Source organism: Patiria miniata, unplaced genomic scaffold (genome assembly GCF_015706575.1).
Source record: "Patiria miniata isolate m_02_andy unplaced genomic scaffold, ASM1570657v1 HiC_scaffold_29, whole genome shotgun sequence".
Lineage (NCBI taxonomy): Eukaryota > Metazoa > Echinodermata > Asteroidea > Valvatida > Asterinidae > Patiria > Patiria miniata.
Genome location: NW_024037068.1, coordinates 24,054,555 through 24,071,821, shown reverse-complemented (window position 1 = coordinate 24,071,821; position 17,267 = coordinate 24,054,555). Strand labels below are relative to the sequence as shown.

Here is a 17,267-nt window from a genome sequence, read left to right as displayed (position 1 = left end):
TTTTTCAAACACAAGATTTTGAAAGTTAAAGATATTTATTTTGATCAGCTTGGGTCCCTCATGTATCTATCTGTTTCTTGTACCTTAGGCCTACCATCTTCTATAAATTCAATCTTCATCCGGAATGTTGATGTTCATTCCCATTATACTCGTCAAGTCTCTAATTTTCATCTACTATTGACTCGTACATCATAGTCAAAAGAAACTATGAAATGATTATGAGATTCTGAAAACGTCTAAACATTTGTCAACTTTCAACCGGAATCATAAATTGATCATGAATAAGGAGCTTAGCATTAGCATAAAAACCCAGAGGGCACACAAATGGCCTTAAAATGGCAATATGAAAATAGAAAACAAGGTTAAAATGGGACACACAGTGCAGGTGTATTTTCAAGGATTTTATTTGAAAAAAAAAAAGATTTCTCTGTTTCCTTTCCGAGCAGCCTTGCTCCCAGTCCGTATATTATTATCGATAATTGTTGGGTGGGAACCAGCCTACCCCGCCAGAACAGAATGATCACAAGCGGCCGATGAGCCGTTTTCTCCCCTTTTGTATTTTTTGACTTGTCCTTTAAAGGGAATATACAACATTTGCAAACATCAAAAAACTAACATTACCAAATTATAATGAAATACCTTACTGGACTGGTAGTGAATGACAGTCTAAAGCATTCTGTAAAATCATGGCACCTGGTGTGTGGTCATTTTCAAGAAAAGTGGTGTATATACCAGCGTTGGGAAAAAACCCAACTCTCGCCAACGAAATGTATCAATGCAAACTTAAATTAATGTATTTAACAGTGTTGTAGTCAAGTCCATCACAAGTCCAGTCACAAGTCCAGTCACAAGTAACTGCATGAACAATGACAAAGGAATGTTTTTGTAACAGTTCATTTGAATCGCTAGAGACTTGACTTGAGACTTGTGATGGACTTGTGATGGGCACGATTGCACTTCCCTAGTTAGCCTAACGATGAAAATGATGGTTTGAAATTTATGATTAATGAAATATTTTGAAGTCCCATCCAATGTATATAATACAGGTTTTATAACACAATGCATTTTCACTTGCTTTTTATCTCATTTAGGCTCGTTTCCCAGTGGCGCTTCAGCTTGTCATTGCCCGTCGTAAATTGACTCCCCTGGATCATCTAAGAATCAATACGAAGGTAGACACTAGTCATTCAAAGTTAGAATTTCTAGTCACCTCTGAAATAAAACTTCATATCCCTTGAAAAGCAAAATGCCAAAAGGCCAATCATCTGGGAACTTTTAAAATCATCTAAGATTATTTTAACAAAGAAGTCATTTTATAATTAAAATGTAAAAATGGTACAATGCAACCACCAAAACAAGGTAAATGTTCATTTTTGACAAGCACGTGGTCTTAGTTCAAAGCTGATATATAGAGTACAAACAAAGTTTTATGTAGGACAACAATCTACTTGAGCAAGGAAATGTGTTTGGCCGATTTTAAACAAGCACGCTTAAAACTGGCGTGTATATTGGCCGGAAGTGTCATGCAGAGTTTTATTCTTTTGAAAAAGAGGACGGTGCAAGATGTCAATTATTGAATAGACTGAACAAAGAAATTATATATACCCAGTTTCCACCATACATTACAAATGTCACTATTCGATTGATTGTACTACCTCTGAGCACCATGTACAATAACTTACTTTCTTTATTTTTCACAGAGATGGCTACTGCGATATCGGTAGGCTCTGCTTTTAAGAAGATCGGCGTTCATCTTGAGTGCAGCATCTGCACAGATAAATACAAAAAGCCCAAAGTACTGGACTGCTTACACAGTTTCTGTGAGGAATGCCTGGTAAAATATCGGGATGGCAGACACCAAAACAAACCCAAGATCCCTTGCCCTGTGTGTCGTCAGGAGACGGCACTTCCCCAGTCTGGCATACAGGGCCTTAAGACCAACTTCCATTTGGTTGGTCTGATTGAAGAATTTGAATTACAGGAAAAGGTGGCATGCTCAGCTGAAGTAAAGCTCCTCTGTCAGGTGTGTGACAAGGGAAATGAAGCTAAAGATCACTGCATGGATTGTGAAAAGAATATCTGCATGGATTGCTGTAAGATACACCAGCAATTTCCCACATTAAAGAACCACATAATAGCAAGTTTTGATGACATTCGTCAGGGAAAGGTGAGCGTGACTAAACAACCGGACGAGTACAAATGCCCCAAACACAAGGAGGGCGTGAAATTCTATTGCAAGACATGCGATAAGCTGATATGCCAAGGCTGCACAGTTATAGATCATCCCACCACCAAACATTTCATCACTGACACCGGAACGGCTTCAAGAGAATATAGACAGTCGCTGAAGAGGGTCTTGCCTGTTTTGGCTACAGGTATACGAGGCCTTAAGTGGTCTCTGCAGAACACTATTACAGCAAAGAAGATAGTCAAGGATAACACGGCAAAGGCTCGAAAGGGGGTGCAGGGCAGAGCTGCTGAGGTCATAGCACAGGTCAAAGCTGAAGAGAAACGACTCCTGGATGAGATCACAACCCAGGAAAGAAAGCAAAATGAGCGGCTGGATGAGCACGAGAAGACACTGAGTAACATGATGCAGATCAAGAAACATTCCCTACAAACAACCCAAGACGTCGCCAGTAACGCATCAGACTGTGATCTACTTTCCCTCTATCCCGTAATCAGCAAAGATGTGGCCAAGCTCAGAGTTCTACCATGTCCCAAGGCTGCGGGGTTGACGTTGCATCCCGTCTTCGTGCAGAATCAGAAGCTTGGCATCGATCTGGGCAAGGTGATGGTGGAAGACACATGGGATAAGTACCACTCCTTTGGAAATAAGGGGAGTGGTGAGAGGCAGTTTGAAGGAGTCAGAGGTATTGCTGCTGCTGCTGACCCTTACGAGATTGCAGTGGCAGACTGTAATAACAAGCGAGTGGTAATCTGCAACAGCCGGGGACAAACCAAGAGCTCCATTCCGATCGGTGCAAGTGAGTTGTTTTTACCTGTCAATGTCTTCGTAGGCAATGGGAGTTATACAGACAAGCCATTTCGATGTAGGGCTGTAGATACATGCCATTTTGGTGGCTGCGTCTGTTTTTGCTCCATTTAATCTGTCAATTAAACCGCAATGCAATTAACAATATGTAAACCAAAAAGAACCAATATAGTACATAATACATTTAATAGGTCCTGTAATTGGTCTGAGGCTCCCCCGAAATCCCATGTATGTATGTTTATCTTAGACGAGGCGTTGGAGTCACGTTTGTACTATTATCGTCTATCCAACTGATCACTGGGTAGACGATAGGGTTTTTCCATCCTCACTTTCCATGTCGTCATTAAACTTCATTTTCTAATTCAAATAGCTTGATCAAATCATCTGTGTCAGTGCGGATTTAAAAAACAAAAGAAAAAAAACTGAAAACAAGTGAACTGCACCACGTCACTATTTGAATGTGGATTCACTGTGAAAATATCCAAATAACTGTCTAGATAAGTAGAGAGCGTCACAACGGCATTCATTAATGCATGTCATTATATGTGTTGCCGGCATGTACGTCTGTTTGCTCCAGTTCATATTCTCAGGTAAATTGCATTGAAATTTAAATGACAGAGAACTAAGTACATACATTTAATTGGTCCTCCAATCGATTTGATCTGCACTACCCCATTAATCAAATATATTGGAAAGTCTGCTGTATGTTCTTTTTTTTTGGCGTAAAATCACAGTTGTTTTCAATGGGGTAGGCGTTGGACTCTCATTTGCATGCCGCCGGAATAAATGTTATCCGTCTATTCTCTTGACGGTTGACCACTGAGGAGACAACAGGGTCCCCACCCTCACTTTCCACGACCTCTTATAACTTTATTTTCCCATTTAATGGCTTGATCAAATCATCTGAAAGCAATGTGTCAGTGCGGTGTTAGTGGTAAATTATTAATAAATCGGCATGTAAAGCGCGTCTCCAAAAACCTGCAACTTTTTTTTTGCGTCGGCTATAGCGTCGGCGCGGAAACACGTACCGTCATTATCTTTATACCATTGTAAAGCTTGAAATCTGAACTTTATCCCTTAGTAATATTGGTTGGCTGTTCGAAAGAGTTTAAAAATTATTCAAGGAAAATCGATGATGCGGTACATCAGATGAAAACGCGAGTCACACTTTGATCGCGCTTTTTGAATTGGTACATACTGGCACGTAAATTGTATATTAAAAAAAAAACTAGAAATTGTGGTTGTGAACAACCACAGAGCTGTTCCCAATATTGATTATCTGTTGGACCCTTAGACATATAAGTAGAGATCTATGTCTGTTTGCAACAGAAGATAGGGCTTTTCTGCATTATGATTTGTTTTTATCAATAATACGTCTCTGACTATGCATGAACATAAAATCTGTCAAAGTTAGCCGGAAATCGGCTAAAACGGTCACTGTGGACAGGATTTGACCTCAGCAACACGTGCGCTGCGCGCGGGCTGACTGACATACGATATGTACAACGTACGTGCATGTACATGTATATTGTGGACGTCCTGTGCATGTTTTAAAGCAGAGGTATTGTCAACCTGAAGTTTTAAGCGTGCGCAGGGCATGTCCGAGTTTGCTTATTGCCTCGAAGCTTTGAAATGTTTTAGACCTACCCATAAATAGACAATTAAAGTAAAAAGTAATATAAAAACTGCCATGGTTGATTTTTCAGGAATTTTCTAAGGAAAAAGGGTCTTTTCATTATAACTTCCGGTCTTTTCATTATAACTTCCGGTCTGATGACGTCATACACGTAAAACTTCGCATACGTCTTAAGTGGGTCAAGGTCATCATATACACCAATATTTAGGCAATTCCGACAAACTTCGCCACAGACATCTATTCAAAATACATTTTTGAAAATTTTAAATCTGTCGCTAGAGGGCGCTCGAAGATTGCATGATGTCATCGGTAGATGATTTTAAGTATACTATTAAGCAAGAGACTAACACCGTTGAAAGCAAGTTCATATCTATTACCACTTCAAATAATAAGCCACTTCCGGTTTTGGCCTTTTTCGACCGGAAGCAAGGGTCACGTGATTTCACGCATACTGAATGAAATAAAGACCTCAACCTACTCTACCACTTGCCGGCATTAGAATGCTGCGGACGCGTACGGTTGATTTCTTATGCATTTTTAAATATTAAAAGTGTCACAATTTAATTGCCTATAAATAAACACCGGATGACGTCATCATGACATCATCATTACACAATGTTGTTTGAATTAGGGTCTTTGCATGGACAAAGATTGGTGTAAATGAATTACTGGCAAAGAGTTGAAAATGCCCTTTGAAAATCGACATTTTTCAAAAAAAATCTGTGTACAAAGTCTATGGGAAAAATTAAATATTCAAAATTCTATAATAAATCATGTGATGACGTCAGCATGACGAAAAGTTTCGGCATACATCTTCAGATGATGATTAATGACTATGCTGAGTTTAAAGTTGATCAGATTTAAAATAATTGCCAAAGTGGCTTGTAGAATAAAACCGTGTACAAAACCTATGGCAAAAGTGGAAAAAGAAAAAAAAACTAGATGTGGTTGTAACTGAACAACCACAGAGCTGTTCCCAACTTGTTTTTGATTGTCTATTGGATAGTAGAAAATAATGTAATGATTTTTGCAAAAATCTCTAACTTTTAAAATTGAAATTATTATCTTACATAATTGCACTTCCGGTAAAAACCGGAAGTAAAGGTCACGAGACCTTGACATATACATTTTCATTTATAACCCTTCCCTGTCTATATATTTACCAAGTTTGAGATCAATCGGTCGAATAGTTTTATAGTTTAAAGGACTATAAAGATTGCCTCATTAAATAGTCATGACGTCATAACATGAAAACATTAAACTGCCCATTAATAATAATGCTACATATTTATCCTTTAATGTTGCTTAATACTAATACATGTATAAGGTGTCAACCCAATTAAATTTCTAATTCATTAGATATGATAATTAGGGTCTTAAATTAACACTTCCGGTAACACCGGAAGTAGTGGTCACATGACCCGGATATACCAATATTTATCTGTAACACTTCCCAGTCTGTATACCTGCCAGGTTTGAGATCAATCGGTCGAATGGTTCTATAGTTATAGGACTGTAAAGATTGCCTCATTAAATATTCATGACGTCATAACATGACAATAATTATGTGCACAGTATAAATAATAATGCAATATAATTATCTGTCAATATAGCTTTGTATCAATGTGAAGTTTCAACCCAATCAGATTAATAATTCATGAGATATGATATAGGGGTCTAAAATAACCACTTCCGGTAAAACCGGAAGTGAAGGTAACGTGACTTTGACATATGAATTCTCATTTATAACACTTCCCTGTCTGTATACCTACCAAATTTGAGATCAATTGGTCAAATAGTTCTATAGTTATAAGGCTGTAAAAATTGAATCTATAAATAGATGTCACGTGGCCCCTGATGACGTCACGATGACGATAAGTTTCGGCATACATCTTCAGATGATGGTTAATGACTATGCTGAGTTTAAAGTTGATCAGATTTAAAATAGTTCCCAAAGTGGCTTGTAGAATAAAAACGTGTGATATATATTTGAAAATGCATGTGTCAAACTTCCCCTAAAGCAGAACAAAAATCACTGAGACAAGTCTACTGATAGGCGAATGGGGGCGCCATTCAGTTTATACGGTGTGCCGTTATATTTTTTTGGTGACGCGCAGCTTTCCTTATTTTGATCCCATGAAACTTAAGCTCTGTGCCTTAAGTACAACCGTAAAAATTATGTGCTGCCCTCTTTTGGCGAGAATGAAGGGACGTAATGTACATTGAACGACGTTTCAAAGCCACGTGTACGTGCTATACACATCGTGGAAGTCCTGCGCATGTTTTAAAGCTCTCTACCGCAACTTGGGCGAGGGTATTTTTTGCCGACGTCGCGTCAACTGTGTGAACAATTTGACAAACTGGGAACTTGGCACTGTTGAGGCAAATGTTGATGCTATCATTTAATGGGCGATTCAAGATTATATCTGTACGGATTGATTTTTCAGGAATTTTCTAAGGAAAAAGAGTCTTTTCATTATAACTTCCGGTCTGATGACGTCATACGCCTAAAACTTTGCACACGTCTTAAGTGGGTCAAGGTCATCATATACACCAATATTTAGGCGATTCCAACAAACTTCGCCACAGACATCTATTCAAAATACATTTTTGAAAATTTTCAACCTGTCGCTAGAGGGCGCTCGAAGATTGCATGACGTCATCGGTAGATGATTTGAAGAATACTATCAGCCAAGAGACTAACACCGTTGAAAGCAAGTTCATATCTATTACAACTTTTAAATAATAAGCCACTTCCGGTTTTGGCCTTTTTCGACCGGAAGCAAAGGTCACGTGATTTCACGCACACTGAATGAAATAAAGACCTTAACCTGTTCTACCACTTGCTGGCAACAGAATGCTGCGGACGCGTACGGTTGATTTCTTATGCATTTTTAAATATTAAAATTATCACAATTTAATTGCCTATAAATAAACACCGGATGACGTCATCATGACGTCATCATTACACAATGTTGTTTGAATTAGGGTCTTTGCTTGGACAAAGATTGGTGTAAATGAATAACTGGCAAAGAGTCGAAAATGCCCTCTGAAAATTGGCATTTTTTTTTTAATTTCTGTGTACAAAGTCTATGGGAAAAATTAAATATTCAAAATTCTATAACAAATCACGTGATGACGTCACGATGACGAAAAGTTTCGGCATACATCCTCAGATGATGGTTAATAACTATGCTGAGTTTAAAGTTGATCGGATTTAAAATAATTGCCAAAGTGGCTTGTAGAATAAAAACGTGTACAAAACCTATGGGAAAAGTGGAAAAAGAAAAAAAACTAGAGGTCTATGTCTGTTTGCAACAGAACATAGGGCTTTTCCGCATTATGTTTTTTTTTAAATTAAGGTCATGTTTTTCTGTTTTGTGCAAAACTGTGTGCATTTACGTTTTGTTTAACAAACCTCATTCAAATGGAAATTTGATTTTGGCATATTGCATTTGTCATATATAAAATATATATATAATCACAAGATGACGTCATTATGACGTCACCTCAATATTTATTGGTAACACATCCCGGCATGCCCCCATACCAAGTTTCAACCCAATCTAAATTACTGTTGATGAGATAGGGGCTTAAAATATACAAACGATGACGTCACATGTCTAATGATGTCGTCATTGTAACAATACTTGGCAGTGCTCATTATTTTATTGCGGTTTTAGTCTGTACCAAGTTTGAAAACAATCGGATTAATGAAAGTGTTAAATTTTGTAAGCAGAATAAAATTGGCAATATTAAAAAAATCGTAAAAAAATCTACTGATGACGTCATCGTGACGTATTTCAGATGTTGTGTACTAGTGTTATTATCTACCCACCCACCAAGTTTCATGACGATCGGACATTATCTTATATGTGTTTCAAAAAAGCGCATATTTGATGACATCATCATGACGTCACACATTTTTCAAAATTTTGTACATATACCTATTGCCTTACAAACCTAATACAAAAAGAATTTTAAATTTAACATATTGGGTTCGTGATATATGGTTTAAAGGTCCAAAACTTCAAAAATGTATATAAAATCACACGATGACGTCATGATGACGTCACCTCAATATTTATTTGTAACACATCCCGGCCTACCCCATACCAAGTTTCAACCCAACCTGACGTACTGTTCATGAGATATAGGGGCTTAAAATATACAAGTTAACGATGACGTCACATGTCTAATGATGACGTCATCGTAACAATACTTGGCAGTGCTCATTATTTTATGGTGGTTTTAGTCCGTACCAAGTTTGAAAAAAATCGGATTGATAAAAGTGTTAAATTTTCTAAGCAGAATAAAATTGGCAATATTAAAAAAATCTTTAAAAATCGACCGATGACGTCATCGTGACGTCATTCAAGATTGTGTGTACTAGTGTTATTATCTACCCACCCACCAAGTTTCAAGACGATCGGACATTCCCTTATATGTTTTTCAAAAAATCGCATTTTTGCTGACGTCATTATGACGTCACACATTTTTCCAAATTTTGTGCATTTATCTATTGCCCAGCGAACCTAATACAAAAAGAATTTTGAATTTATCATATTGCGTTAGTGAGATATGGCTTAAAGGTCCAAATCTTCAAAAATCTATATAAAATCACAAGATGACGTCATGATGACGTCACCTCAATTTTCGTCTATAACACATCCCGATCTACCTACATACCGAGTTTCAACTCAATCGGACTAACAGTTCTGTAGATATAGGACTTTGTAATATGCACATGAATGATGACGTCACGTGACCCATGATGACGTCATCATGACGTCTATCTTCGCGAACGACCTTTGCTATATGTTCTGTGACTATGTTAAGTTTTGATGTCATATGACTTTGTTTTATGCCAAAAGTGTTTGCTAGAAAAAACGTGCACAAAGTCTATGGCATTTTGGTTGGAAGTCCCAAGAGGAAAAAAAAAAAGAAAAAAGAAAAAAAATTCGTAGAGAAACAAAGGCTTTTCCGCAACTTTGCGGAAAAGCCAAAAAGAAAAACTAGATGTGGTTGTAACTGAACAACCACAGAGCTGTTCCCAACTTGTTTTTGATTGTCTATTGGATAGTAGAAAATAATGTAATGATTTTTGCAAAAATCTCTAACTTTTAAAATTGAAATTATTATCTTACATAATTGCACTTCCGGTAAAAACCGGAAGTAAAGGTCACGAAACCTTGACATATACATTTTCATTTATAACCCTTCCCGGTCTATATATTTACCAAGTTTCAGATCAATCGGTCGAATAGTTTTATAGTTAAAGGACTATAAAGATTGCCTCATTAAATATTCATGACGTCATAACATGAAAACATTAAACTGCCCATTAATAATAATGCTACATATTTATCCTTGATGTTGCTTAATACTAATATAAGGTGTCAACCCAATTAAATTTCTAATTCATTAGATATGATAATTAGGGTCTTAAATTAACACTTCCGGTAACACCGGAAGTAGAGGTCACATGACCCGGATATACCAATATTCATGTGTAACACTTCCCAGTCTGTATACCTGCCAGGTTTGAGATCAATCGGACAAATGGTTCTATAGTTATAGGACTGAAAAAATTGCCTCATTAAATATTAATGACGTCATAACATAACAATAATTAAGTGCACAGTATAAAAAATGATGCAATATAATTATCTGTCAATATAGCTTCGTATCAATGTGAAGTTTCAACCCAATCAGATTAATAATTCATGAGATATGATATAGGGGTCTAAAATAACCACTTCCGGTAAAACCGGAAGTGAAGGTCATGTGACCTTGACATATCAATTTTAATTTATAACACTTCCCTGTCTGTATACCTACCAAATTTAAGATCAATTGGTCAAATAGTTCTATAGTTATAAGGCTGTAAAAATTGAATCTATAAATAGATGTCACGTGACCCCTGATGACGTCACGATGACGAAAAGTTTCGGCATACATCTTTAAAATAGTTCCCAAAGTGGCTTGTAGAATAAAAACGTGTGATATATATTTGAAAATGCATGTGTCCAACTTCCCCTAACGCAGATCAAAAATGACTGAGACAAGTCTACTGATAGGCGAATGGGGGCGCCATTCACTTTTTACGGTGTGCCGTTATATTTTTTTGGTGACGCGCAGCTGTCCTTATTTTGATCCCATAAAACTTAAGGCTCTGTGCCTTAAGTACAACCATTAAAGTTATGTACTGCCCTCTTTTGGCGAGAATGAAGGGACGTAATGTACATTGAACGACGTTTCAAAGCCACGTGTACGTGCTATACACATTGTGGAAGTCCTGCGCACGTTTTAAAGCTCTCTACCGCAACTTGGGCAAGGGAATTTTTTGCCGACGTCGCGTCAACTGTGTGAACAATTTGACAAGCTGGGAACTTGGCACTGTTGAGGCAAATGTTTATGCTATCATTTAATGGGCGATTCAAGATTATATCTGTACGGATTGATTTTTCAGGAATTTTCTGAGGAAAAAGGGCATTTTCATTATAACCTCCGGTCTGATGACGTCATACACCTAAAAATGTGCACACGTCTTAAGTGGGTCAAGGTCATCATATACACCAATATTTAGCTGATTCCGACAAACTTCGCCACAGACATCTATTCAAAATACATTTTTGCTATTTTTCAACCTGTCGCTAGAGGGCGCTCGAAGATTGCATGACGTCATCGGTAGATGATTTGAAGAATACTATCAGTCAAGAGACTAACACCGTTCAAAGCAAGTTCATATCTATTACAACTTTTAAATAATAAGCCACTTCCGGTTTTGGCCTTTTTCGACCGGAAGCAAAGGTCACGTGATTTCACGCACACTGAATAAAATAAAGACCTTAACCTATTCTACCACTTGCCGGCAACATTATGCTGCGGACGCGTACGGTTGATTTCTTATGCATTTTTAAATATTAAAATTGTCACAATTTAATTGCCTATAAATAAACACCGGATGACGTCATCATGACGTCATCATTACACAATGTTGTTTGAATTAGGGTCTTTGCTTGGACAAAGATTGGTGTAAATAAATAACTGGCAAAGAGTCGAAAATGCCCTCTAAAAATTGACATTTTTTTAAAAATTTCTGTGTACAAAGTCTATGGGAAAAATTAAATATTCAAAATTCTATAATAAATCACGTGATGACGTCAGCATGACGAAAAGTTTCGGCATACATCCTCAGATGATGGTTAATAACTATGCTGAGTTTAAAGTTGATCGGATTTAAAATAATTGCCAAAGTGGCTTGTAGAATAAAAACGTGTACAAAACCTATGGGAAAAGTGGAAAAAGAAAAAAAAAAAGAAAAAAAAAAAAAAAAAGGAAACAAAAAAACTTTAACGAAAACAAGAGCTGTTCCCAATTGAAATTGGGAACAGCTAAAAAAAAAAAAGGAAAAAAAAAAACTTTAACGAAAACAAGAGCTGTTCCCAATTGAAATTGGGAACAGCTAAAAAAAAAAAAAGGAAAAAAAAAAACTTTAACGAAAACAAGAGCTGTTCCCAATTGAAATTGGGAACAGCTAATAACTTGGAACGAAGAACGATATTGTGATTTTTATTCAAGATGTAGTCTACATGGAACGTAAAGAAAAGGCAGAAACTAAAAGACAACGAGATCGCTTCATCACCAACATGATGAAGCATTTCCACATTAGAAACAAATTCGCATGATTGATTTTCCTTGAAACCGGTTGAGTTTGTTTTTGACATGAATAATTTAAAAAACCTTTTAAAAATCAAACCAATAATTACCAGTGGCAAATTAAGATTTCAAGCTTTAAATGAATGTTCATAAAAAAAATAATGGCGGTACACGTTTATGCGGCGATGATAGAGCCTCGCAAAAACTGTTGCGGGTATTTTGGGACGCGATGCATATCACTCTCATGTACAACACTAGTTGCAATGGATAATAGAAAAAGACATTTTAAAGAAAGACATAATATTATAGCACCGCCCCCCCCCCCCCCCATCACATAAAAAGGGGAACTGAAAAGTTAACAACATCCAAGTCAGTATTCGAATGAGGACTCACTGGGAAAATATCCAAATAACTATTTACATAAGTAGAAAGCGCCACCTCCCAAAAATCATGTCCCTATACTGATGGAAATAATTTAGGTAAATGCTGGAGCGACCTTATCCACATTTATAACCACCATTCTATTGGCGAATAAAAACGCTTTTGATCAAAACCCCTCAAAACATTAAACGTTCTCATTTGTTCACTTTCCATATGCGTTTTAATTTACTCAGCGTGAATCCAAGATTACTGGATCAGAATCACTTGGCTCTCAGTCAGAAATAGATTTATTTATAGTAATTACTTTATAAAACTTGACATTGGTCTTGCTTATTCAGTTATCTGAATAATCTTATTCAATATTAACTTTGATTTCCAGATGACGTCGTTGCTGTATCGAATCAGTGGGTGTGTGCTGACCCCAGCAAGGTGATGGTTTACAATAGGGACACCAAGCCAGCACGTGATTTTGATACACTACAGGAGAGTGAGGTTGGCAAGACAGACGTGTGGCTCATGAGCGCAGCTGTCATGCCGAATGGTAACATCATGATAGGTGATGGGAAGAGGAAGGTGTTGACAGAGCTCAATCCCAGGAATGGTGAGATCCTACACACCATGTCAGTGAAGACACGACCTGCCTACCTGACTGTACTGAGCAATGGTTGGATTGTGATCAGTGATGACGAAGAGGGACTAGTAGAGACAGTGGAGGTGTCTGACGGCAACGCTGTTACAGTCTGCGTCATCAAACCAACCATCGGCGGTAAACCAGTGAAATACTGCAGGGGTGTATGCAGCAACAGCTCGGGTATCTACCTTGCAGTGATGGCAGAGTACGTCAACACCGGCCACATACACCACTATAACTGTGCAGGTCAGTTTGTCAGCTGTGTGGTCCAGGGTCTGTACTGCCCCGGAGGGATCACATTCACAGCCGACGGGCAGCAGCTGGTAGTGGCTGACCTGTACTCAATCAAGATCTACCACAAGTGGTGATGCCAACAATGTCATCTAGCATAAAACCGCCTTTCCACCCACGTTTCAAGGAAAGTGGAATTTTATGTCAAATTTTCCAACGATTGACTAAACTTCGCTGTGTTTATGCCTATTACGTCGAAGATTATTTCGACTACAAATCTATCTGTTTCTGAAGTGAATGACTGCGATGTCATTGGAGAGCTGCGTAGGTATATAGTTGCATTACAGTTGATCTGTAATGAATCTGAAAATACGTACTTTTTAATGCTTGGAGAAACAATTTTTAGTTTATACGCAACAACATATGTCTCAAAACTCTTGAAACGTCAAATTTGCAATAGAAAATGACAATTAGCATTTAACTTCAAATTATATCAGTTGTTTATAGGTAAAAATATTGTCAGTGAAATTTTTTCAAAGGTTGTTACTCGAACTATTTTTATGCCTGTCAGTCATTTCGGAAGTATTTGGCAAATAAGGTAATAAAACATAAACATTAAATAAACTTTGTATTGGTGGTCAAAACGACACAAGCCACAAATGTATATAAGTTAAAATGATATAACAAGTTGTATTAAAACTGCAGTATACAAGGCGTCCCCAAACAATGTTCGCATGTAGGATATATCAACATTCTCAATTTTTTTATAGAATTCCTCAAATTCAATTATAAAATTGATGAACACAAACCTTTTGCTTTCTTATGTGAATTTTTGTTGGATTCGGTTCAGTGGTTTTTGAAATCTTTATTAAATCCTGGACTCATTTGCTTAATTTGATGGTTGTCTGCAGGTGCATTTTCAAGGACGCATTAAAATATTACATTGCATGATCCCTTTAATGTAGGCATACAATTGCAATTCCTGTATGGGATACGTAGTCCACTATGTGGAATTATTTACTCATTTTTGTCATAAGTTCATGCCCGATTAAAAAAAAATGGTTCACAAAAATAACTACTAGCATGTACATATAGCTAGCTTACATGTGTATTTCCACATTACCTAAAATAATTCAACAAATTTATATCCAGACTCTAATAAATCCAAAGACTTAAATTATTCGTTATTACTACATGAATATTCGGTAAAATCTGTTGTAAAGAAAATGCTGTTTACATTCATTACTTTGGAAAACCTATACGTAACAACGTTTAATGAGGTCAAAATGCGTAATCTACAGAACTTGATTATATAACTGGTTGTTATATTAAGCTAAAAACATGAATATTCCATTGAAATTGTTTTGCAGAAAACGTTGTTTATACTCATCACATGTATTACTTTGGAAAACTATATTTAACAACGTTGAATGAGGTCAAAATGTGTAAACTACAAAACTTGGTTATTAAACTGGTTGTTACATTGAGCTAAAACATAATTATAACAATAACAGCCAAATCACAATCAAAGGGCGAATTTTGTCTTTACTAGCGGGTTTCAAAGACTTAAAATATTCGTTATTACTACCTGTATATTCAGTAGCTTTGTGTATATAAGAAAGCAAATCTTTCAATTGACGCCATTGAGGTTATTAATCTGTCTTGACAGTGATTGCTTTTTACTTGTATTTTGCTATGGCTTACATCAAAATCATAGTTTGCAGAACATGTCCAGTGTACATTCGTTACATTATTACTTTGGAAAGCTTATAACTCAAACTGCATGTTTGGCGACACTTGTATCTGTTACAAAATTGTATTTCTAATTTTTTAAAGGTTTTTTTTTTTAATTATTAAAGTGGAGTTACTATTTGATCTGCCAAACACTAAGGGCGAAACGATTTAGTACTTCATATCTTAACTGTGACCTCACGGAACACTTTTAGATTGAGAAGACTGATATCAGCACCGGCAAGTCCCAGATGTGTTAAATTGTGTCAAACCAGACTTGTGTGTATGAACAAAACCAAAACGCGTACCAGTACATTTTGTTTGGTGCACTGCTAAAGACAATTTTATGTAATTAAAACAACATGAAGAAAACTGTTCTTGTCTCCATTCCTAGAAAAATTTTCTATGAAGGGTGTATCAAAGAGAAGTGTACACTAAGAAAAATTTCCCTAAAATGACAATTTTAATGTTTTTGCAATATCGCTCCATACTTGCGGGTAAATAAACCTGTCAGTCTGATCAGGGGCTACAAAAAGTGTATTTGCAAACTGTTTAAAAAACGGCTTGCGCACATAAATGCAGTGTTTTAACTGGATAAAAGGCAATACGAGACAGAGGAGGGTGGAGCAGTGGAGGGAGGGTGCGTGGGAGCAGAGGGGTGAGAGGCGAATAGGGGGCGCAGAGGGGAATAAGGGGAGGGGAAAGAAGGGGAAGAGGGGTGCAGAGCAGGGTAGAGCAGGGGAAGGAGCGGGATTGGGCAGGGGGAAGAGGGGGCAGATAAGAGAGCAGAGGAATGGGGCCGATTCGGGAGCAGAGAAGGGGGCGGGCGTAGGGGGTTGACACTCCACATTAATCGTTCTGCTGTCGATGTGTGTGTCCGTTTGAAAATGTCCCGGGATGGAGAGCGCCAACTAGTATCTAATATTACCCACGATCGTCCGCTTTTATTGGAAGATGGTGTCCCCTACTCATTTTCGAATTTACAGAGGCCGGGTAATCGGGGGAATAATCCTGTCTACCTTTTAGCTCGGATTGTCACGCCCCCTAACGACACTCATGAGTGTACTGTGCACTTTGCGTTTTACTTTTGACATGCAAGTCAACTGAACTTGGTACCCGACTGACTATGCAATCATGGACTGATATTTTGCAATCAGCAGCAACTGTTTGCCGTCATTTTCCAGAACCGTCCAGTCCTGTGCACTTCGTCGTCGGACCTAGCCTTGACCAAGGCGTTGGGCTTATCGATTCGCCGATAAAAAAAAATCGCCGATAAGAAAATCCCTAATCAACTTGGCAAGGCATAATTGCGTGCACATATCGATGCCCGTACGCTGCTTGCGAGAAAGTAACTTGTACCATACAGCAAGGCTATGCTTGTACATGTACATGTACGTACGCACGTACATCACACACGAACTCGTACAACAGCCATGCACACACAGTACATGTACATGTACATGCATGAGCTTGTCCGCGTAACCCAACGCCTTGATGGTTTTGAGTTGACCCAGCAAAACCTATTGAGGTAATGAGGTACCACCCCCGCGTATATACTGAATTCTCATTGGTCAGCCCGCGATAGGCTAACAAACACGTCGCATCCGCGAAGAAACGCTGCAATGGCGGCCCGTTGCTGTGGGTGAAAGTCGTTCAGTCCCAGTCTGTCCGAAGCAGTATTGAAGGCTCCAACGAATTCTGCAGGTAATGCTGTCATTAGACGATCGTTGCCCACTCAAATAGATTCATTACACGAGCCGAAAAACTCGAATCAATGTCAAATTGTTGAAAAAGTGACGAACATTTCGCTCTCGCTAAAAAGACATGGAAGACGCCATGATGACTAATGCATTATGCATGCCGCGCGACGTCACATGATTCTTGTGAAGCTTACGATTGGTCAGCTTAAAAATGAATTAATCATACTATTGGGAAGGTTGTTTCATGTGATTGGTCCAAGACGACCTACATAATCATCACGGCATACCCGCATACCTGAA

General features: G+C 37.7%; 1 protein-coding gene across 1 annotated transcript; it reads left to right on the top strand.

The window, feature by feature from the left end:
- Window positions 1-1,702: 1,702 nt before the first annotated feature.
- LOC119735287 (E3 ubiquitin-protein ligase TRIM56-like) lies at window positions 1,703-13,673 on the top strand. The gene is made up of 2 exons (XM_038208986.1): window positions 1,703-2,987; window positions 13,054-13,673. Exons 1-2 carry the CDS (start codon window positions 1,703-1,705, stop codon window positions 13,671-13,673), a joined length of 1,905 nt encoding a protein of 634 aa, XP_038064914.1.
- The last annotated feature ends 3,594 nt before the right edge of the window (window positions 13,674-17,267 follow it).

Bases quoted from the DNA above. Each gene is read 5' to 3' on its own strand.
- LOC119735287 (XM_038208986.1), top strand. From the start codon at position 1,703: ATGGCTACTGCGATATCGGTAGGCTCTGCTTTTAAGAAGATCGGCGTT. The intron at 2,988-13,053 runs GTGAGTTGTTTT...TTTGATTTCCAG, and splicing joins CTCCATTCCGATCGGTGCAA to ATGACGTCGTTGCTGTATCG.